At 38.1% G+C, this 23757-nt stretch overlaps 1 protein-coding gene across 1 annotated transcript in view; it reads left to right on the plus strand.

Annotated features, from left to right (window-relative positions):
- The window catches only part of LOC110677813, a 54777-nt gene that overhangs the window by 26869 nt on the left and 4151 nt on the right, over positions 1-23757 (plus strand). Inside the window, exon 2 of the mRNA XM_021849345.1 lies at positions 12560-13406. Within this exon, the coding sequence (XP_021705037.1) occupies positions 12560-13406 (847 nt within the window). The remainder of the gene's footprint in view (positions 1-12559; positions 13407-23757) is intronic.

Consider the following 23757-nt stretch of genomic DNA (forward strand, 5'->3'; position numbering starts at 1 on the left):
TCAAAAAATTTGAACCCTTCATGAAAAACTGGATTACAGCTGAAGAATATTGCTATGTTGCTAAGCATTATATTTTTCTGTTCCGCTCAAGTTTGATGGTTTTGATCTTTACTTTATTTTTGTTAAACAGTGTTGCCAGCTACATGAACATTTGTGATTCGGCCGACTGTATGGCTTGCAACACTTCCTTCAACTTTGTCGAATATTCGGTATCGTTTTCTTTAATTTTTTTTTTTGGTATTTGCATATGACACCCCCATAAAATTGGCTCTTTTGATAACAATCGAGCAGTGTTGCCATCTATTACTAAAATATGAAAACTTGAACGGCCATTTTGGAAAGTTCTCAACCCATGCTTCAACTTTGCCGAATATGTCGAATCAGTATTTCCGCATCTAGACGTTGCATTTTTCAAAAACATAATTATAACCCTGATTTTTTTTTTGCGACCCCCCGATAACGGTCGTAAAAAGAGGTTGGGGTGTATATTATTCACACAGTTGAAAATGTTCTCCAAGTCCATGCGTCGGAACTACGTCGGGCAAGGTACGCTGTGTAGCACACTAGATCCGCTGTCCAGCGCACTATGTCCGAGGTTAGGTTCGTCGTATACATTTGGAAAAAAATGGTGTCGATTAGACCTGTTCATATTTGAAAAAATGTTTGGAAATCTTTTGGTCAAGCAGTATTCTGAATTCTCATGCTAAGTGTGGTATTCCAAATACAGATTTAATGAAAAGTAATGATTCTGTACTAACTTATGTTTCGGATTATTCACAGTAACATACAATTCACCAGACACGTCTTACACTTCCAGAGTCACAATTTATTCTGCCCTTTCGTTACATTGAGAGTCAAAGCCTACTATTTATAATTCAACCTAAGCATAGCACATCTCCCTTTTTATACGAATTATTAAACTATTTACATTACAAAATCTTTGTATTTCTCAGGAACTTTCCGTCCTCTGCATTGACGTTCACCATCATCAATGAAACCATGGTTTGGCACTTCTTCATCCTCAATAGGAACTCCAGCAAAGTTGTCCTCTTCATTGATTGATTGATTTGACTTTATTAACGAGATTTTTAGCCCTGGGCTAGTTCATCTCGGGACCAACGGCTTTACTTCCCTTCCGAAGGAAGTCGTCACTATAATTTTTTACGTCATAAGTGACTATGTCGGGGATGGGATTCGATCCCAGGTCCTCGGCGTGAGAGGCGAGTGTTCTAACCACTACACCAGGTCCGTCCCCATCCTCTTCATTGATAGATCTATCATCGACCATAGTTTCATCGCAACGCTGTTCTGTCGCAACTCTAGTATCATCATTGATCTTTTTAAGATGCGCGACGTTTCTTTCATACATCGCTCCGGTATCTGTATCTTCAACGGTTGCTCTGGGGCCTGAACGATCCACTACTCTATACTTTGCTTTGCTGAAAACTGTTGAAAGTTTGTTTTTAGGCATAAGGTTCTTCATCAGTACCGTATCCCCTTCGTCAATATCGGAATGTTTCGCATGACGTCGAATATCTTCACGTTCTTTTCCTTTCTGTTTGCTCAACAAATCTTGGTCACGAAAGTCGGATGCAGGTGGAATTGATTCTATGTCCTGGATTGCTGGTAATTTGGATCTGATTGTTCTTCCGTAACACAATTCTGTTGGTGTTTTCCCCGTTGTGGAGTGTGGTGTTGTGTAGTACATTATTAGATAATCTTTCAGATCCCTTTTCCAATCTCTGCCAAGGCCGTGACTGATTTGCAATCGTTTCAATAGCGACCGGTTTTGTCGTTCAACTAAACCATTTTCCTGCGGCCAGTACGGCGCAGTATGCCCGCATAGCAAAAAACGCTTTGGCAAATTTTCCGAACAACATTTAAATCATAAATCATACGTTAACTGCTTCCAATATTGTGGCTTAATAGTGTTACTATAAATATATTTCGATTTTGCACTGTATCTCACACTACATCTACTGTATCGCTAACGGTTACCGTATAGCTAATTGCTATCAATCAGTTCCATATAGTCCATATTTGGAAACTATGAATAAATCAACTATTTCTAAACTTACGTGGGTTATATCGGATATGGTTACAATTAGGCAAAACATTCAAATATGATTGCATACTGTTTAGTATCATGAAAAGTTGTCACACATACATTGAAGTCTTATGGTTTGACAGTAAACATACCGTACGCGGAGTAAATATATTGCACTTGTGTGCGTTTTGTGAAATCGGAGAAAATTTTTCACCAGTCAAACTGCCATATTTGTGTTCATTTCTGCGAATCGAGTGTCGAAACTTCTTTGGTAAGATATTTCATGTTAAATTGCTCAAAAACAACGTACTTAATTTAGTTTCTGTGTTTTCAGAAGTGAAATAAGGAATGCATACTTCTTAGGACTTCAGAGTGGTGCTGCAACATATCTACAGGTAAGTGTTATTATTATTTTCATCGAAGTCAAAGTTGACAATGTTCTTTTCCTTTTTAAGAGTTTCTGAAAGATGTTTCAACAGCGCCGAAGGATCGTGGAACCAGAATATCATCCCCAATGCTGAATCTAGGCGCTGAATTCAACTTGAACCTGTTTCGCAACTTTCAGCGGAAATAAAGTTTCTGGAGTAGCCCACAGACAAAATACAATCGAGCTAAAGGTGGTGGTCGGAATTCTTACCGCTGATTAGGACGAGATCGACTATGATTGATTTAATATTGTTTAACTTAGTCAATGCAATATTAATCTTTGAACATATAAATACAACATTTGTTCGTAAATACACGAATTGACTTGTTTCATTATTATGAATAGGAAAAAATAGAATGGCATAGGATTAATATACCGTTGACTACCATAATCCAATAATTTCACAAATTGTAAACGTTTTTATTTAAAATATATTGTTTTACAATTCTAGAACTGTTTCTTTTGTGGTAGATTGAGTGAAAAATGGATAGTATGTCTACCATCTGATGAACGGTAAACGAAAAATTTTGTTCGACGAAATCGACGATTTTTTATGGTTACATAACTTAACCGACATTGTTATTTGGCTGATTACCGTTTCTCATACTGGCAAAACAGTCTGTGATACTGTGGGTATATTGTTATTCTGGATGTTGTTTGGAATGGTTCAGATATTGTTTGAAGTAGTTGTAGACAATATTGGAAACAGTGCTAATATGGTTCATGATTATGCGGGTGGTTAAGAGTAATTCCATGGATCTTACAATAATTCTCGAATTCTTTGCCAATAAACTGCTTGGCATTGTCAAGTGTAATGGTTCTAGGATAACCGAGACGTGTAAAAATCTTGCCAAGTCGCTCAACAGTTTCAGAGGCAGTTATGCGATTCATTATTTCAACTTCCTTGTATCTACTAAAGTAATCTATAATCAAGGTTGATGATACGTGATAATTTTCACTACCGCTGCAAGATTGGGGTCATTGTCAAATGATGTGAATGTTCATGCTGAGAATAAAAGCTTCTTTGTTTATTTATGAGACAGATGAATGAACTCCTTCTGAATCAGTGAGGTACTAGTTCACTGTTTGGGATGAATCTTAAGTCTCCTCACTCGTAATGATATTCATTGGGTTTAGGATATTCATCGAAAAGAATATGATGAACCGATTCTATCGTGATGATTTTCAGCATTCATTCTGATTATCACTCATAATGAAAATATCACCAGTACGACAAGACGAAGTTGTTTCGAGCATATTGCAGGCTTATTTATTGCCAATTAGTAATTAAACATCAAAAGTAGACTCGGAATTGGAAATTGATTTGTGAACAGAAAAAATAGCTAGGAAAATGTTTTCCGCTCTTAGCCGCTCAATGGCTTTCAGTGATTCTATCTATGCTATCCAGCAATTCTATAATAAATACCCGCAAACCTTTTACCCGAATGCGACATTTACCCAAATTATATCTATATTATCGATCTTCAAAAACTGGTACTTCTGATTCATAAGAAACCTTCAAAACTCAAAATTTAGATTCTCGGCCATTTGATTCCGTTTTATTTGAACGAATCATGTATTAACAAATAGTGTGGTTGATAACAGCTCCAAGTTGACTCATTCCTGCAAATGATTCTATAACAAATAGCCGACCATTTACACAAGCAGCCAGTAATCAATGGATCACATTGAAGTATTCAGAAAATCAACTCAAAGTCCATAAAATCAAACTCCCGGTAAGATTTTTGATTGTAGTGAAACCAGAATGATTGCATTTAGAATAACTAGGGATCCCAGTCGGGTGAATGTCGCATTCGGGTATTGGTTACAGTATCTATCCAGCGGACCAGTCAATATTTCAGAAACGCTGCCAATACCTATCTCTATAAAACTGTCCGTTTCCACTCATGGCAACTAATTATCACCTGATTATGTGAAAAAAAGAAGCCGCGATAATCAGTTCCTGATTTTCACTGAGAATGAACGTTTGTTATTGCCGATTGAGAGACCGATAGTTTTGACAATTGAATGAACTAGAATGAATGTCCGAGAGCTTTTTTGTTACGGGCAATGCTGAAACCGACGAAAGCTCACAGCTGCAAAAATGTGACATCTGTGTTCGTGGCCAAAGCGATCAAAAAGGCGCATTGAGATTTGTGATCCTTATCGGCCAAAAAATCGAGATGAGTGTTCACCGATACGATTATTTGGAACCTTGTCTATAATTACTAGTAAGTACTCACCAGAAGGAAGAGGACCCATAAAATCAATGGCAACATCAATCCACGGCTTAGTAGGCAGCTCTTTTCTACTCATTGGCTCTGGTCGACTTGGAAAACTTACCAATTGACAACCTTCGCATGATGTACAAAGCTCCTTCGTTTCTCGATCCATAGAAGGCCACCACGCCCTATCTCGCAGTCTTCGCTTCATCACGGATTCTCCTGGATGACCTTCGTGTGCAAGTTGCAGTATTCGTTCGCGTAGTTTCTTTGGAACCACTAATTTGTTGCCCCGGATCATGGTGCGTTGCGTTGTCCGAACAAACTAATCTGGACAAAGAATCTGCTATGTTTCCGCTTCCTTTACGATATTTTACTGTAAATCTAAACGATTGTAATCGCAAGACCCAGCGTTCGATTCTGGCACAGGGTGTTGATGATGGGCTGAAAATCACTTCAAGTGGTTTATGGTCAATTTCCAATTCAAACTCTCTACCAATCAAATATTCAGAGAATTTTTCGACTGCCCATACCAATGCTAGTGCCTCTTTCTCGGTTTGGCAATAACGTTTTTCAGTAGTAGTTAAACTCTTGCTGGCATAACTGATTATACGGGGGCAATTGTCAGTATTATCTGCAAATTGTAGCAGAACCGCACCCAATGCGACTGTGGAGGCATCGGCTACGACCCTGGTGCGGAGAGAATTATTGAAAAATGCAAGAGTGTTTGCATTCGAAATCAATTGTTTCAATTTTTCAAAACTTCTTTGATGTGCATCTGTCCATTTGAATGGGTTGGCACCACAGATTAATTCTCGTAACGGCGCGGTAATTGTTGCCATATCAGGAATAAATTTCCCAACGTAAGTTACTAATGTGAATTTGTTTATCGGCATATCGGTCCATTTTGCTCGAAGTAAGAGGGAGCATGGAGAAGAAAGCAATGAATACTAGATGGATAGGTACCGTAAGGGAACGGCGAGAGAAATTGGATTAGATGTTGAAGAGGGCATACCATATTAAACAGTATTACTTGAAACGTCACTTCCTTGTGGCTAACGTCCCCTATGGGAACGGCTTGGGTGTGTTTTGAGAATGACACTACCAAGACAGCCTGTCTTAGTAGTGTCATTCTCAAAACACACCCAAGCCGTTCCCATAAAGGACGTTAGCCACAAGGAAGTGACGTTTCAAGTAATACTGTTTAATATGGTATGCCCTCTTCAACATCTAATCCAATTTCTCTCGCCGTTCCCTTACGGTACCTATCCATCTAGTATTCATTGCTTTCTTCTCCATGCTCCCTCTTACTTCGAGCAAAATGGACCGATATGCCGATAAACAAATTCACAATAAAATTATCACGGTCGATATCTTTGTATGTAAAAGTAAGTTACTAATCCAAGAAAACTTCTTACTTCGTCCGAAGTGCGAGGTTCACGGAATTTTTGTAACGCTTGAATTTTCTGTTCTGTAAATACTCGACAATCCCAAATTGGGAGACTGTCAGCCATCTTATAACAGTGTGGAAGAATCACCCGGAATGTGACTTACTTCACCGGAAATCTAACACTGACTGACTTGAGGCGATTGGAAGACTGACGGCCACATCACGCACACACTAATATTGCGATCCTAGCATAGCATTACCGTCTCAGCTGTCAGTCAGTAAGGGAAAGGTATTAAACATACACACCCCACATGTTCAGTTGGTCGTACTCCATTAGCTGAGATAACATGTCCAAGGAAATCAAGTTGTTGTGCCTTGAAGATGCATTTATCCTGATTCAACATGATATTGTTTTCTTTCAGCACAGAGAGAACTTTAGCCAAAGCAGTATTATGTTCTTCCTCGGTTTCTCCGAAGATGAAAATGTCGTCGATATAATTAATAACGTTTTCACATCCGGCTAAGATTTGTTCCATTGTTTTTTGAAATATTTCTGGAGCACAAGAAAGGCCAAACATCAGCCTTTTGTATCTATACAGACCTTTATGGCAAATAAAGGTCGTAATATACCGACTCGATTCATCTAATTCAATCTATATTTCGATAATGCATGTTTAGAAAAAATAGACAATTTAATAAAAAAATATATTTTCAGGCTACTGTCTTACCTGATGAAATGCATCTTTGATGCCCAGACGACTGAAGTATTTGGCGGACTTCAAACGTGGGAGGAAGCTTTCAAATGTCGGCATCATAAGATGTTCTCTTAAGATAGCCTGATTCGCACGTCGCATATCCACACACAGACGAAGATCTCCGTTGTCCTTGACAATGGTTACCAATGGCGAAACCCATGGTGCTGCTCCCGATACAGGTTCGATGATATCCGCCATCAGTAATTGATTCAGCTTCTCCTCAATCCGGCTGAGAAGCGCAATTGGTGGACGCCTGACTCGTTGGGCTATTGGAGTAACATTTTTATTGATCGGAATACTCAGCTGTACGTTCCTCATCTTTGGAAAAGGCCTTTTTCCAGCCGGGACAATGGCGTTCACTGACATGTTCGGCTCCTGGAAACCAATTTTTAATACCCCAAGACGCTTTGCTGTATCTTTACCTAACAATGGCTGGGAACCTCCATCGATAACATAGAAAATAGCTGTTTCCTGACGCTGGTTATTTCCATTCCCAATCGTAAATGACGTCTCAAGAACATGTGCTACATCCAAAGGCGTCGCATTTCGACCGTATGTTCGTAGAACCAAGTTCGGCACATGGATTGGCTTCCAACTTCTGACCCCTTGGATAAGCATGTTTCGCCAGGTGCAATCATCGATAATATTCTGATAGGTGCCAGAATCAATCAACATTTTGATCTGAACACCCCCGACGTCAACCCATAGAAATTCATCACCGTCTCCAATGTTACAAATGAAGCTTGGGCTGTTTTCGTTTTCTGAACACTTTATCGCTCGCACATTATCGGTTTTTGCCTTCTTACGAGCGGAGTATGGAATATGATCATCATACTTACGTTTCGGCATCGAGCGGCATACTCGAGCAAAATGACCAAACTTACGACATTTTTCGCATTGCTTATTCCGAGCTGGGCATTGCTGGTCATTTCCGTAATGGGTTTTCTGTCCACATCGGTAACAAGCACCACTTGTTGGTTTACCACTTCCAAATATGCGGTTAACCTTGTCCTGATCTGATGGTTGAGATACCGGTGCCTCGCCAATACCGTTGCCAGCGATTGCTTGAACTTGCTGTTTAATTGATTCGAAAGAATTCACCATTCGGGATACTTGTGCGAGTGTGAGTGTTTCCTCATGCAGTAGTTTTCCCTCAATTCAACCGGAGCGTGGTAGATGATTTTATCGATTACGCGCAACTCCCGACTTTCCGCTTCTGTTTTACCGAAGTCACATTTCTTCGCTTGTTCGTTGCATCTCATTAAAAACTTCGTCAAAGGCTCACGTGTTCCATCAGATGTTATTGCTGGAACCATTTTACAAAATTCGCTCCTTTCATACGAATCATGTTGTTTTGGTGTAAAACGTTCATCCAATTTACCAATAGCCGTTTTGAATGGGACAATCTCCTTTTCAGCATCTTCTTCCACGTCCGCGCCATCAATCGAGAAAAACAAGTCCTGTAGTTCCAGCCCACCCTTCGCTAGTAGTATATTCTTCAATTTGGTTGCATTTTTCTCTTCACTTGCTGCAATGATTACTTCGAAATTTCTCTTCCAACGCAACCATTCCTTTCGAATTTGCGTGTCTGGAAGGTGATTGAATTTAAATGGATTGATGTTCCAATTTTCCATCTTACGCGAACAGTAGGCGCTGGAACGTTAGCTAAAAATATTTGAAATTTTCAATTTGACCTCGTTACTATAGCGACTGTACAACAAGCCCTAGGGTTCGTTTTTTTCGTTTTGTAGCGGCTAATGCCTATTTCTACTCCCCGTAGCGGCTTCTCGCCTTTTTTCTACCCAAAAGCAGCGGCTACACGCCTTGTTTTATCGAAGCGGCTCGGTGCCTGACCCTGCTCTATGGCAGCGGAAATGATCGGTTTCTGCTCAATACAGCGGCTGTTGCCTGTCCCTGCTCTACGGCAGCGGAAATGGTCACTTTTTTGCGTTTTGCAACGGCTTTTGCCTGCCCCACGTGCGCTCACCTTGCAAAAGACACACGTGGATGTTTGTTGTAGGGGAATGTGGGGCAAGATGAGCACCCGGGGCAAGATGGGCACCCCTAGTTTGTGTCGTTCCTACCGATTTTTTTTCAATAAATTATTTGGAGTTCTGATGAATACTATTAAATTGATATGATGGCCATAAATTTCAGCTGAAAAATCAACAGCACGACATAAATATTGTCAAAAATACATAGAAGTCCAAAAATTTACCTTTTCATATAAGATTTGTTCATTTAAAAGTAATATTTTTGTTGGGTAAACAAATTAACCCATACGTTTTTGGCCGTATAGTTATAGAATAATCTTCTGTGGATAATCAGGAGCAAAACCTTTATCAAAATTTAAAAAAATATATCAATTGTTTTGATTATATTTATAAATTTACACCTTTGGGGCAAGATGAGCACCATGTTCAAAATTAAGTAAAAGTGTGAAATTATAGAACCACATTTAGCTGTGGGCTTGACTTACGGTATCCTATTTGCACAAAACAATTTTTTTTTTAAATATACAAATAAACAACAAATTTAATCTTGTTTTAAGTAAAATCGTAGCAATTTATGAGAAGTTATTTATTTTTTTATAAAAGTTTTAAAAACTAAGTTAGTTGAAGATAAATACCATCAGATATTAAAGATAATGTCTTGGGATATTCCCAGCATTGAAAAATAATGGTTTTCTTTAGTAAATTGCATCTTTTTATAGGGGTGCCCATCTTGCCCCGCAGTTTTTTTGATCGATGATAAAAAAGCTATTTTTTAACGTGTTATTTGGAAAACTATTTATCACTTTTTAAAACTTTTAATGGTTGGAGGTCAAAGTAATAATGTAAAAGATAAGGATGGTTACCAATTTTACCAGAATAAGAACGTTTAAGTAGGCTTAAATCGTGCTTATCCTTAGGGTGCTCATCTTGCCCCGCCTGACCCTAAGTATTTTATTTTTATTTTATTTTTTCTTACCTACTAAATGCAGAGGGTACGTTTCACAAGCTCGTCGCCAGATGTGGTATTCCAAATACAGATTTAATGAAAAGTAATGATTCTGTACTAACTTATGTTTCGGATTATTCACAGTAACATAACATTCACCAAACATGTCTTACACTTCCAGAGTCACAATTTATTCTGCCCTTTCGTTACATTGAGAGTCAAAGCCTACTATTTATAATTCAAACTCAGCATATCACACTAAGAAAAATGTCTGGTCAAATTTTCAGCTCATTTGATAAAGATTTCACTATTCTTCAAGTTTAAAATGTATTTTTAGGCTTATTTTAAGGTTTGAAAAATCATAACTCAATACTCATTAATCAAAATCACTTGCTATTGCCACCTATTGAAAGTTAATTCTATTTTGTTAAAGTTTGTTGAACACGCCAATAAGATTAAATTAAGTTTAAACATCGTTTGATCGAGATTTGTTCTCCAATGGACCCAGAAATCACGGTTTTCTGAATATGTATGCTATAAAAACACACGTTGGCATTATTTTTCCAGGCCCTAGTCAACGGGTAACAAACATAATAAATCTATGAAATCATTAACCATTAACAGCTTACATGTTGCTTTAGGAATTAAATTACAAAAAATGCCCAAAGATCGAACAACCCATCCCAACCTGATGATAGTTAAATCGTGCATGACACATGTACCGTCCAGTGAATGAATTGAACAAGTTTGCATTGCCTTTTCTTTCAAAGTAATGATTGTTTTGATCATATTTCACTGACTATCCAGAACGATTTGAAAACAATCATTATCATCGACTGTGAAAACGCAGTGCTAACGTGTTCATTTTTTAGTGCATGTGAGATGGTGGATGGTGTATCAAAAAGAGATCAGTACCGTTAACATATTGCATGCACCGACGGTTAATATTTTAGAAATGTCAGGAGAAAATGCTTATATTTTTAAGGCGCATTTATTTTTTCCAAAGTATCATATAAAAGATCACGGTAAATATTGAATCGTATTAAAGGTTGTGGTAACGTTAGTATGAAAATAAATATGAAGAGGCCTAAAATAATTAAACGCCTTGAGATTCCTTTTTCGATTTTGTTTATCTTATTTTGTATGGCTAAAACTAAATTTAACAAAATGTATTTTAGTAACATTTTGTCTTGGATTCTGCAATTAACTTGCGCTGTTTGTCTGTTGCGCAAATTGCTATTTGAACGACTGTAATCCATATTTGACTAGTAATAATTTGCTTCAGTTGTTACATATTGGCTCCAACTCCTGCGCTTTTTTCGTTACGCCTTGCCATTTTCTTTGAGTTTGTTACACACAAATTGCTGTAATTTATTAATAACCTGGAGTGCTACATGGGTTGATATATCTTTGAGTAGTTTCTTGATAAGGTCTTTTGGAAAATTGCTGATAAAATTTAGAAGGAATTTATCCCCACAGATGATAATTAGCAGAGATGATGCTTGAATATCTGGAAATATTTTTGATTTTTTAAGAGATCTTCATGGATTTCTAGGAAAATCCTTGGAGAATAATTGAGCATTTTTTTTCAATCTTGCGGAAATTTACTGGTATGATTCCTGAGGCTCCTCAAAACAATGAACTCCTGGAAATATCTTTGTCTTATTGTTGGTGTCATTTTTGTTAGACTATTTCCAAGAAAGGAGACATATCTTATTCCAGGCACTTTTGATTCACTTGGGCTTCTTTGAAAGCTACTTAACTCATATTTTGCAAAAAATATGTTCTGTATGTACATTTAACTGCTGAGTTTCATTCATTGCAATACTGAGTATTGCAGCACTTTCACCTAGTGAGAAAAGTTTTCTCAACTAAAATCAAAATTATCAGTGACTAAATGCCGCATATGAAAAGACATTCCCGAGAAACAAATTGAAATTTCTCTTTGCGATCTCGAAATAATATTCGTTTTAGGTGATTCTAAACTTTTCAAGGTGTTGCAATATTCAGAGTGTTGCAATACGCGATTCCATACTTATGATGGGTAGTGTAGGTCTCAAGTACTATACACGCAGTAAGTGATATATTGGAATACTATAAATGCAGCATGCCAATTTTTGGGGGTACGTGGGTTGCATGTAAAACTTCAAAGGGAGTTGTAGCTTGAAAAAGGTTGGGAACCACTGCACTAGACCACCAACCCCGTATAGTACGAATAAGCACATCTTAATGGGGAAAAAGTATACACGACACATAAAACGTCAAAAAACTATACTTCACTATCGTCCTTGCTTGCCCAATCTCACCCCCATTTTTTATATTCAAGACACCGTATCAAAAAAAATTTGTGAAAAGATCAGACGAATTCCGAAAAATACGAGTGAAGTGTGTTGAAAAGACTTTCAACCTTCTACTATTATAACGTCAGAGGATAAAATACATGATACTGTGCACCGGAGAAATTTATTGTCGTAAATTTTCTCTAGTTTCAATATACAAGTTTGTTGATATATTAAACCAAAACTACTCTTTCTATAAATGTATATTGTGATTAATTATGTGTGATTATATGTTCTCTAACATACGAATCATAAATTTGAGTAATATCAGCGTTATTAGCTGAAATATTTCATAAACCATATTTTTCCGTTTTGACCCAATCTCACCCCCTAAACCCGATCGACGGTACCTATTATTTGATAGTTTTTTACCAACTTGATATGAAAACAGTCCATGTACGAATATGAAATTGAGTTTAATATTTTTTTTTTTTTTCAGAAAGTACTTCCAAACGGCGAAGACACCGAACCCTCCAGCGCCGATTATCGTCATAGATTTGATTTCGTTGTACACACCTCTGAGTCAACACGATGAGAAGGGAGTTCTTTTCGGAGGGCGATTCAATTTGGCGTACGTTGCGATTGACGATTTTTTCGCCAAACTCAAGAGTCTGGGCGCTAAGTTGGAATTTTTCCATGATGGTCCAGTGCAAGAGTCCAAAAGTGAAACCTGGTGCGAACGTCAGGACGGAAGATATTCGAACAGTTTGAAGTTGATCGAAGCCGTTGACGCGGGAACCACCGTTGAGGAACTGTTGAGTCAGTACGAGATACCTTCAAACTTTCTATACCCTTTGAAACACGTTGCCAAGAAGTATGGAGGTTTCAGGCTATCCATGTCGCGTGAGTGTGACCAAGAGTTGGCAGCTTTTGCGACCAAAGCTAGGGCCCTTGCTGTTCTCTCAAATGATTCGGATTTCCTCATCTACGAAGGTTCTTGGAAGTATTGGTCAACTCGTGAGCTAGAGCTATCCACGCTGTTCACCATGGAGTTTAATCGACCGGCTCTAGTCGAACATTTGGGCTTGAGCTTTAAACAAATGCCGTTATTCGCCACTCTAAGCGGTAACGATATCATGCCATACGAAGTCGTGAGGAAGTTCCATATAACACTGGGTCTCTCCAGAGATAAATTTCCCAACATCGGGAGATACATACTAGATCTTCCACAAAAGCCACTGACCGAAATGGGTATAAACAGCATTCTCCGGCGAGTTCTGAACCAAGGCACCGTTGACAAGGATTTAACCGAGCGTTTCCAGCTGAGTTTGGATGTTTACAGTGTGGTAATTCGCGCTACACACGATTCTGTTTTTGCACGGGGGATGCGTACCGTGCAAAAAAAGTTTTCAGTTCAAAATTTCAAAAACCGTGCAAAAAAAGTAACACTATTTCTCGACGTTTCATGCAAAAATAAGGTTTTGGCGGAAAAAATGTATTGAAACTTTTTTTGCACGGCCGTGTAAAAAAAATCCGTGCAAAAACAGAATCGGGTGTATTTACAGGGCTGGCAGTAAGTCACAGGATTCCTTCTTTTTTTCCTGGAGGTGGGCCTGAGGGACCCAGCGGTAATGGCTTCAGTTAGGGTCCACTCACAAATTTCATAACGCTGAAGGGGGTGGGTGGTACAAAATTCGAAAAATATTCATACAAATTGCGTTACGAGGGGGTGGGTGGGTGTCAAAAATGGCCAAAATTTATCGCAATACGTAATCACGGTTTTCGTGAATTTAAAAACTCAAGAACTATATTCTTGTTCTTCTTGGCATTAACGTCCTCACTGGGACAGAGCCTGCTTCTCAGCTTAGTGTTCTTATGAGCACTTCCACAGCTAAGACAAGACGTAACAGGTCAAAGTGCAAAAACGAAACCAATTGCCTGTCAAAAAAGACCACTTCTCATTGGTCGTTTTGGCAAAGACCTATTTTCACATCGTTGAGTTGGATTGCAACGGGGCACTTTGTTGTTAGCCCGGCCGTGTTGCTAGTTCATAGATTAAAGTTTTTATCAAATGTTTGGAAAATTTTTCATGAAATCTTTTTGTTACAAATCTATTAATATTCGATGTTAAGTTTAAAGCATGTGCTCCTACAATGAAAAATATAATAAAAACAATTAATTGTAATCAATTTGATGGAAATTATGTCAATTATCTTTGAAAATAATCTCGTTTTGAATATTAACCTGATTTTCAAAGAAGCTTGCATCATTTATTGCACTAAATGAATTGAGTGTACAAGAAACAACCAAATTATGAGCTTTGATATTTGAATTTGTTCACAAGATTTACTATAAAAGGATTCTGGTAGCACTGGCTGTTGTATCGTCAGGGTTATCGATTGAAAAACAACGGGGTAGCACTATGGCTTATCAGGTGGCCAATAATCAAAAAAGTGATGTGCCCCAAATTTCAATTCTTGTTCGCCATTTCATTGTAAACATGTCTGCTAAGAAATCCCCAAAATATTAGGGCATGATTTGCATTGCACACTCAGATATGAGATGCCAAAGTTGAGCCTATGAAGAAAAACTTGTTTTTATTAACAAAAACTATGGTTTACTCAAATAAATATAACTTTTTTTCTATAATACTTACGTAAAATGTTTTTACACCATTTGAAAGCTTACAAAAAAAGCTTCCCAGAAACAATAAAAAAATAACAAAAAGCTTCAAAATAGTGGCTTTTATGATGTTTTTTTATAAAGCAGTTAAAAAAATCGAATAAGCTTATAGTTAACACATCGAGTACTTTTTTGTCCCAAGTTGTCCCAGGCTTAAATTCAGTTCCAAGGGTTCTTTGAGATGTAAACTAAAGGATCGTGAAGAGTTTAGCTGCACAAATTTGCACTTTTTTAATTTAAGGCTTTTTGAATTTTTTCAATATTTTTAACCATTTTCTATTGAAAACAGCTAAAAACTAATTCAGAAAATAACTTAATGACGCTAAATCATTCAAATCATCATTTCTATGTATGTTTTAACATTTATAATGATTTGCACAACGTTAATCGCATAAATGGCATATATGCATTATAAGTAACAAAGTTTAATATTTCGCTATAGGCCCTATTCAAAAGTTAGTCTCGAAAACTTGTGTTTGAAAATAAAACATCAAATTTGTATCATAAAACTCATAAATACGACATGAAATGGAAAAAAATATTTTTGGCCGCCAGTCTGTATGGAAACCGCCCATAGTGGGTAGCCTTAGTTGAACTGTCACGTCCTGTCCTAGTTCCACAATTATTAACTGCGAGCTTTCTTTGCCAAAGTTGCCACCTTCACATTCGTATAAGGTACCCCGGGGCAAGTGAGAATCCGGGGCAAGTGGGGCGTTTCGTCATAGCTCAACTAGGAAAAGTTTTTCATGGGGGTATTCTTCTAGACAGTTGAAGATACAATGACAAGGAATGTATTTAGTACTGAACATAATGTTATTTTTATTACCATGTGGTTCATGTAACAGTTGTCAGTTCAGCGCCATTTTCAACTTGCATGACAAATTGTGACACGTTTCACGTCTTGCATTGACTCGCAAAAAATAAATGTGTTTTAAATCGAATTTCCATCAGTAAGCTATAATTTTTAGTATTATTACAAGCTGCTTACGATAAACCAGTATTTTGTTGTCATTTCATACGAAATTTTCGATGGTCTATTTTACCCCAAAATATATTTGTACCTGGGGTAAGTGGGACCTATCAAAACAAAAACCAGAATCAAAACTTTTCGTACACGTTTCATACATTTTGATAGAGAGTAGCACTAAAACTTTCAAACAAATGATTTTTATCAAAAAGGTTCAACCTCAAATTACATAATTGCATAAGAGGGAGAAGAAAAGTGTTATTATTCTTAATTTTTTATTAATTTTTTATTTTTGAAATACGACTTCAAAATTGAACAAACACACAGCTGAAATTTGAAATGCATCATGAGAAAGATTACTTTTCTATGTTATCTGAACTTTATTTGTTGTTTCTACCAAATTAAGTAGTAATGGAAAACAATTCCATCCTATAAGGTGGTTTTCTGCCATGCATATAAATAATAACAAAACATATTTATAATTTCGTCAATTATTGATTGTTTATGTGCTACATTTTAGTCAACAACTTAAAAATGATATATTTTGAACATGTTTAATTCCTTTCTAGGCTTTTATTGAGGAATTTTCAGTTAATATTAAATGTGAGGTGACATACTATTAAATAAAGGGTTTCTGCCTAAAACGCAACGTGTTTTATGGTTGATCCCTTAAATATGTACTTAAAATTAAAAATCAATGACTTATCAATCCTATTATTGTAATGGTTGACTTACTGATGTGGATTGACGCATGAAACTGGATGTATCCCACTTGCCCCGCTTAGCGAGGTAACTGCGTCCATTGGTTCATTGTAAAACTTTCTTCCAAGGTTTTCACAATTTCGAAATTATTCGATTAGTTTCATGCACACACCAGCAAATATGTTGCCAAAACGTGATTGTGTTGTTGGATTTGAAAAATATTGACATTTGAAAATTTTATTGAACAATTTGTTTGAACTATCGTTTTTTTCGTTCCCACTTGCCCCGCGGTACCTTAAGCCATTTTATGAGACGTTTCGAATCATATGGTTTCCGTTTGTTTACCAGCTTTGAAAGTTTCTGGCGGGCCGATTTATTTACGTTTCTTCTAGCGCTACATTTGGAAGGAGCATATTCAACAATGGCGCTTGTGGCAATGCAACAAAGTTTTTAATGTTCGCATGTAAAATTCAAATCAGTAGGCAGGGAAGATATTTTTCATCTACGTTACCTGTAATACATGTAAACCGGGTAGAAACATGCGCTGGAAGAGACGGGGACGGCAACAAAAATGTGTCCAGCGCCATTCAGATATTATGCTAGTTTTTTGAACAACAAAAATGAGCGGCCCGCCAGAAAACGTCATTCGAACGTCTCGTAAAATGGCTTATATCGAAATTTCCATTACGGAAAGATCCTGTAGCCGCGGACTCTAACCACTCGGCTAAGGAAGGCCCCTGCATATAGTTATAGGGATTGTATTTTGCGGCTTTATCCGTCTATAGCAGCGGTTTTCAGTCTTGGCTTGCGGAGCACTATCACCGTTCCGTTTGAAATTTGGATTTTTCGCACGCTTAAATCGGCCATATAATTGCTACAAAAATCGTGAAGCAAGATTTATGTAGGTCAATCTTTCATTAAGGGGAAGATGAATCGAATCCAAAGCAGAAAATTTCATGGACAACCAAATAGTCGTTTCAACTGAAGTCTTGGTAACTAATCGAACAAGTTTTCAACCCAAACGGATGCTCGGTACTCCAGATTTGTGCTCAAGAAAACATGAGGTTTAAATGCAATTCATCTATACCTTAATTTTGATATCATTCTAAACTTTTAATTCTAATCTAAAACGATCTGTTTTGTTTGAGTGTGTAAACTTTTCCATTTCAGGTTTAAACTAGTGATCCTTTATAGAGAGATAAGCGGAAGTAAAATGGAATGATTTGGCAACAGACCAGCAGTGCTGATTTTGCTCGGCGTCTAGAATAATATTGTAACACGGACATGACTTCCTCATTGCTATAAAGTGTATTTTGTTTCGTTATAGATCTTTGAGCTACATATCAACACTAATAAACAGCCGAAAAATCAAAAACTAAAAATCGCATTGACAAAAATTCAAAAAAGTTTTTTTTTTTTTTTTTTTAATCTTTATTTGAGTGTATTTTAACACACGAGGGCTAGTTCTACACTAATTCAAAAAAGTAAAACATTTAATATTTTTGCTTCATGCAAAATTACTTTTACCGAAATAATTTCAAGCGGATCACATTACTCCTCAAGAAAAGTTCAAAACAAACATAACGCATGTTCGTTTGGCTCACACTTCGACAGCTCGCGCTACTCGATTGGCTCACACTTTGACAGAAATGTCAGCTTCCGCGAATCTCTCTTATAAAGGATTTCTAGTTTAAACTAGTGATCCTTTATAGAGAGATAAGCGGAAGTAAAATGGAATGATTTGGCAACTGACCAGCAGTGCTGATTTTGCTCGGCAACGAGAATAATATTGCAACACGGACATGACTTTCTCATTGGTAAAAAGTGTATTTTGTTTCGTTATAGATCTTTGAGCTACATATCCAAACTAATAAACAGCCGAAAAAATCAATAACTAAAAATCGCATTGACAAAATTTTTAAAAAGAAAAATATTTCATTTTTTTGTTACATGCAAAATTATTTTTACCGAAATAATTTCAAGCGGATTGCATTACTCTTCAAGAAAAGTTCAAAGCAAATATAATGCATGTTCGTTTGGCTCACACTTTGACAGCTCTCGCTGCTCGATTGGCTCACACTTTGACAGAAATGTCAGCTTCCGCGAATCTCTCTTATAAAGGATTACTAGTTTAAACTATGACAGTTAGGCATCTAAATGAAACTATGTTTGGGGTTTTCTCACATATTTCAAAATTCGTGGCCTCAAAACAACAGACTTTGGTTAGAAAAGTTTCGAACCTAGGATATTTAGTTTGAACAACTGAGCGAGTTTATGAAGCGAAATATTTCTTTTTTAAGCCTTCATTAATGTGATTGATCCAACAAGTTTAGCACAAACGGATATATTCACAGTTTTGATAATCCTTGTGAAATATATCTAAATTTTGATTATTATTGAAGTTGATTCAGATTTTTTTTTCGACGGAGATAATTACCCCGACAAATCTTCCACATCCTGAATGTTTCAAAATATTTCGTCCGGGAAAACTGGATTTCTTCAACTTTAAGAGTTGCTTTCCATCCATCCGTAGCCAAGATAAGATACCGTCCGTAGCCAAAGCCATCACCGCTACCACTGCCAAGAAGAAAAAGAAGAAGCAGTCCACAGGAGAATGAGATGGTTGTGGCCGCTATAGCAGTCCTAAACTGTGGCTGTGACTGGCATCCGAGAAGAAGGAGGAGAAAAAGAAGGCAATCCTTAAGCAAAACAATTCAATCGACCCTTTTCAGGGCCAACAAATGTGTACTAAAGTGTAATATTTGTGTAATATTTCTTAATGTGTAAATTACATACTTGCTATCATCTCTTAATTCATCTCGTAGCATCATACAATATCTGATTTATTACGAATAATCGACAATACGATAATTTGAGGATGTTTGCGAGGACGCTGCTGCAGTACCGTCAGAATGCAATAATAGCATAATGCTCATCTTGTACATCCCTTGCCAAGACATCAATTTCATATAGCTTATTTCCTATTCAGCCTTTTTCTCCGCTTTCTGATCTAGGAAATAGGCTATATGACAAACACAGGGTCGAAGTCTGGAAACGTAGCTTAATCTTGAGCGATTCCACATACCCGAAGATTGGCAGCTTTTCGGATTAAACGATCATGAGGCTTCTTGTAGTGGTGCCTAACGGGATTGTATCTTGACTGTACTGATGCTGCGATTATCACGAGGAGCTTTAACTAGCTCGAAATTTAAAATGAAATGAACCAAATCAGTCGAAGGTAGCATGTTTTACAAATTTGAATGGTAGACGATGCTCCTCTCTTTCGTCATCTTCGCCTTCTCCTGATCGGCCAATCTGGGGCATAAGGTATATGAAGTTGATTTACACATCTTTGAAAATACACATCTTTGAAAATACATATCTTTGAAAATCACGAATGCTTTGCCTTCGAGCAAATTTTAAACATTTCTGATCAATGTGCGTAAAAGTTATAGAAATCGGAATTCGAAACCCAATACAAGCGTTAATATAAATGCTCTGTTCTATATAATATGACATTTGCAATGGATTTCTTTATTGAAACTAACATGAAGAAAATTTTCAGATCAATAGATGCTTATTACAACTGGTCAAGAAAAAATTTAATGAACAGTATTTAAAATCTGTTGCAATTTTAATACATTTCTCAATTTCCGTACTCGAGAATTTAGGAGGTGTTTCCCCATTATATGATAAATCAACGATGCTGTCATACAATGCTGAGTAGTATGATGTTATTACGGTCCGACGGCGCTGCAGCAACGTCTCCACGAGTAAATTCTCAAATTTTATGAGATTGTGTGGGATAAATTATGTGAACCAAATCATGTTTTGTACAATACCGCTAGATTTAGTTCATGATAGATAAATCAGGAAATATTATTCAATAATCCCTTTTAACAACGTTTCTTGGCCCTAAAAACGGCCGATTGAGCTTGTATGCTGTCACAGATGAATAGCACTACGGGATGTTATCAGTTGATTGCCATGGTTCAACAGGAAAACCCCAACGAAAGTGTGTGAATAAGTTCTCTGTTTATACGACAAACCAGCTGAATATTTCATGGGTGCACAACTGCAACAGGGTAGCGGATCACAGGGATTTAGTTGAAATCTGGAAACGTAGCTCAATCTTGAAATCTTGAGCGATTTCACAAACCAGATGCTGGATTGCTAGCATGAAGATTAACAGCTTAGCAGGTTTCTAGCAGTGAGGTACTTCTCGCTAAGCAAGTTCGGAGGAGCTCTTACCAGCTCGAAAGCGGTAATGGAATGAAACTGAATCCTCCCTTTTGTGCTCTTCGCTTTCTGATCGTCCAATCTGGGAAATGGGTATGTGTTGGGCGTAGAATTACTTGAAAATTGCGGAGAATGCTTATGCGTGAGACATTGATCGAACATGAATTTTTGGAAGGCTTGACATTTACTACATATTCAATACTCAGCTATTTATAATCAATAGTTTTCTTTATTATGAAGATAAATTTCTGATCCATGGGTGCCTAAATTATTACAATTGTTTAATGAGAATGTCTTTTCAAAAGCATTCTAAATTTGTTGCCATTTTGATACATGTGATAATTTTCTTAATCAAATTGTTCCCATAAAATATGGAACATCAAAGACGCTGTTTGAAACGCCACTCTATTTTACAATCGTTGTGAAATGTTGAGCACTCACCCCGACGGCACTGCGCCAGCGTGCAAGAATACAGTCTCAAATTGTTGAGTCATAAATTATTCATGACAAATTAAATTTTGTATGAAGCTGTGAAAATTTAGAAAAATAAGAAGTCATAAATAAAGTCGGAAATATTTCTCTTTTAACTCTTTTCCACCAATTTGGTGGCCCTGAAAAGGGCCGATGGCTTTGTTAGTTTTGATGCTCTTACAGATAAATAACACTGCGGGATGTTACTAACCCTGGTGGGACCTTGGTCGTATGTTGACAGGGAAGGGGGGCTCCTCTCTTCTGAGGGTGTAGCTTATCAGAGCGTCTGTTCTCCATGTTAGGAGCGGCTGATCATCGTCCTAGTGCCAGCGTGGGACTCTAAACAGTGCTGTGCACGATGATCCTACGGCGAGACAACGGGTTGGTGCACTGCCCATAACTGCAAAACAGTCACATTCGACATTTTTGACAAAATGGAGTTAATACCGGGGAGAGTCATCAAATGGCAAATACTTTCGATCAACTTACTGAAATCTGTGAGATTGTTCTAGAAAATTCGAAAAAAATACCAAGTTGTTTTGTCACATTGGCAATTGTAACCGCATAACAGTCACATTGAGATTGTACATGAGTCTCATAATGCAGTAGCAACGAAATTTCTATCAGAATTTTTTTCTGATATGCACCTTATATGCGATATGAGTTGTACAAAATTTCAGCCTCAAATAAGCACTTTTGAATTCTTAGTGATTTTTTGAAATATTAGTTTCCTCCCATACTGCGATAAAATGCAAACTTGGTATCCCATTTACTCAATGCCTACTTTTGTCGAATGTTACAAATATGCAGTTATGGGCAGTGCAGGCCTTACAAGCGAGCCGTAAAAATCATCAGTACAGGAAGCATACAATGTAAATTCGTCCCGGAACAATCGGCATAGACCCAGGCATCAAAAACGGACTAACGATTGGAAACTCGGATCATGGAACTGTAAGTCTCTCAATTTCTTGGGAAGTACCCGCATTCTTTCCGAATTATTGAGGGTCCGCAAGTTCGACATCGTAGCGCTGCAGGAGGTTTGCTGGAAAGGGTCGACGGTACATACGTATAGGGATGGTTAAACCATCTACCAGAGCTGCGGCAACAGACATGAGCTGGGCACAGCTTTTATCGATGGCAATAAGGACGCTTTCTACGCGCAGCTGGAACGTGAATACGACGGCTACCCAAACCAGGATGTCAAAATCGTTATTGGAGATATTAACGCTCAGGTTGGCCAGGAGGAGGAATTTAGACCGATTATAGGGAAGTTCAGCACGCACCAGCTTACGAACGAAAACGGCCTTAGACTGATTGATTGTGCCGCCTCCAAAAACGTGGCCATACGTAGTACCTACTTTCAGCACAGCCTCCCGTATCGGTACACCTGGAGATCACCCCAACAGACTGAATCGCAAATCGACCACGTTTTGATTGATGGAAGACACTTCTCGGACATCATCGACGTCAGAAACTATCGCGGCGCAAACATCGATTTGGACCACTACCTAGTGACGGTTAAAGTGCGCCAACAACTCTCCATTGTGAACAACATTCGGTACCGACGCCCGCCACGGTACAATCTAGAACGACTCAAGCTACCCGAAGTCGCAACTGATTACACGCAAAGCCTTGAAGCAGCGTTGCGGGAAGAGGGAGAGCTCGCCGAAGCCCCTCTTGAGGACTGCTGGAGTAGTCTCAAAGCAGCCATAAACAACGCAGCGGAAGGTGCCATTGGGTTCGTGGAAGGAAATCGACGGAGCGGTTGGTTCGACGAGGAGTGTCGGACGGTTTTGGACGAGAAGAATGCAGCGCGGGCGATGATGCTGCAGCAAGGCATCCGTCAAAACGTGGAACGATACAAACAGAAGCGAAGACAGCAAACCCATCTATTCCGGGACAAAAAGCGCCGCATGGAAGAGTTGGAGTGCGAAGAGATTGAGCAACTGTATCGTTCTCAAGAAACACGTACGTTCTACAAGAAACTCAATGCATCCCGCAAAGGCTTTGTGCCGCGAGCCGAAATGTGCCGGGATAAGGATGGCGGTATATTGACGGACGAACGTAAGGTGATTGAAAGGTGGAAGCAGCTAAACGGCGCAGAGGATGAACATCAAGACAGCAGGAGGAATGGCTTCATCAGTACGGCGGATGAGGGACACGTGCCAACTCCCACAATAGATGAAGTTAAGGATGCTATGAAATAGTTCAAGAACAACAAAGCAGCTGGAAAGGATGATATTGGAGCGGAACTTATTAAAATGGGCCCGGACAGGTTGGCCACTTGTCTGCACCGATTGATAGCCAGAATCTGGGATACAGAACAGCTACCGGAGGAGTGGAAGGAGGGAATATTAAACCTAATATACAAAAAGAGTGACAAGTTAGAATGTGAGAACTATCGAGCGATCACCATTCTTAACGCAGCCTAAAAAGTGCTTTCCCAGATCATCTTCCGCCGTCTATCGCCACTGGCAAGACTGACTGATCAAAGCAACGATGGGTAGTGTACAGTGCTGTGTGAAGATATCGGGTGCATTATCGGACCCGTTTGAAACACGCAAAGGACTTCGGCAAGGGGATAGTCTTTCCTGCCTCCTGTTCAATATTGCGCTAGAAGGTGTTATGAAACGGGC

Source organism: Aedes aegypti, chromosome 3, assembly GCF_002204515.2.
Source record: "Aedes aegypti strain LVP_AGWG chromosome 3, AaegL5.0 Primary Assembly, whole genome shotgun sequence".
Classification (NCBI taxonomy): Eukaryota; Metazoa; Arthropoda; class Insecta; order Diptera; family Culicidae; genus Aedes; species Aedes aegypti.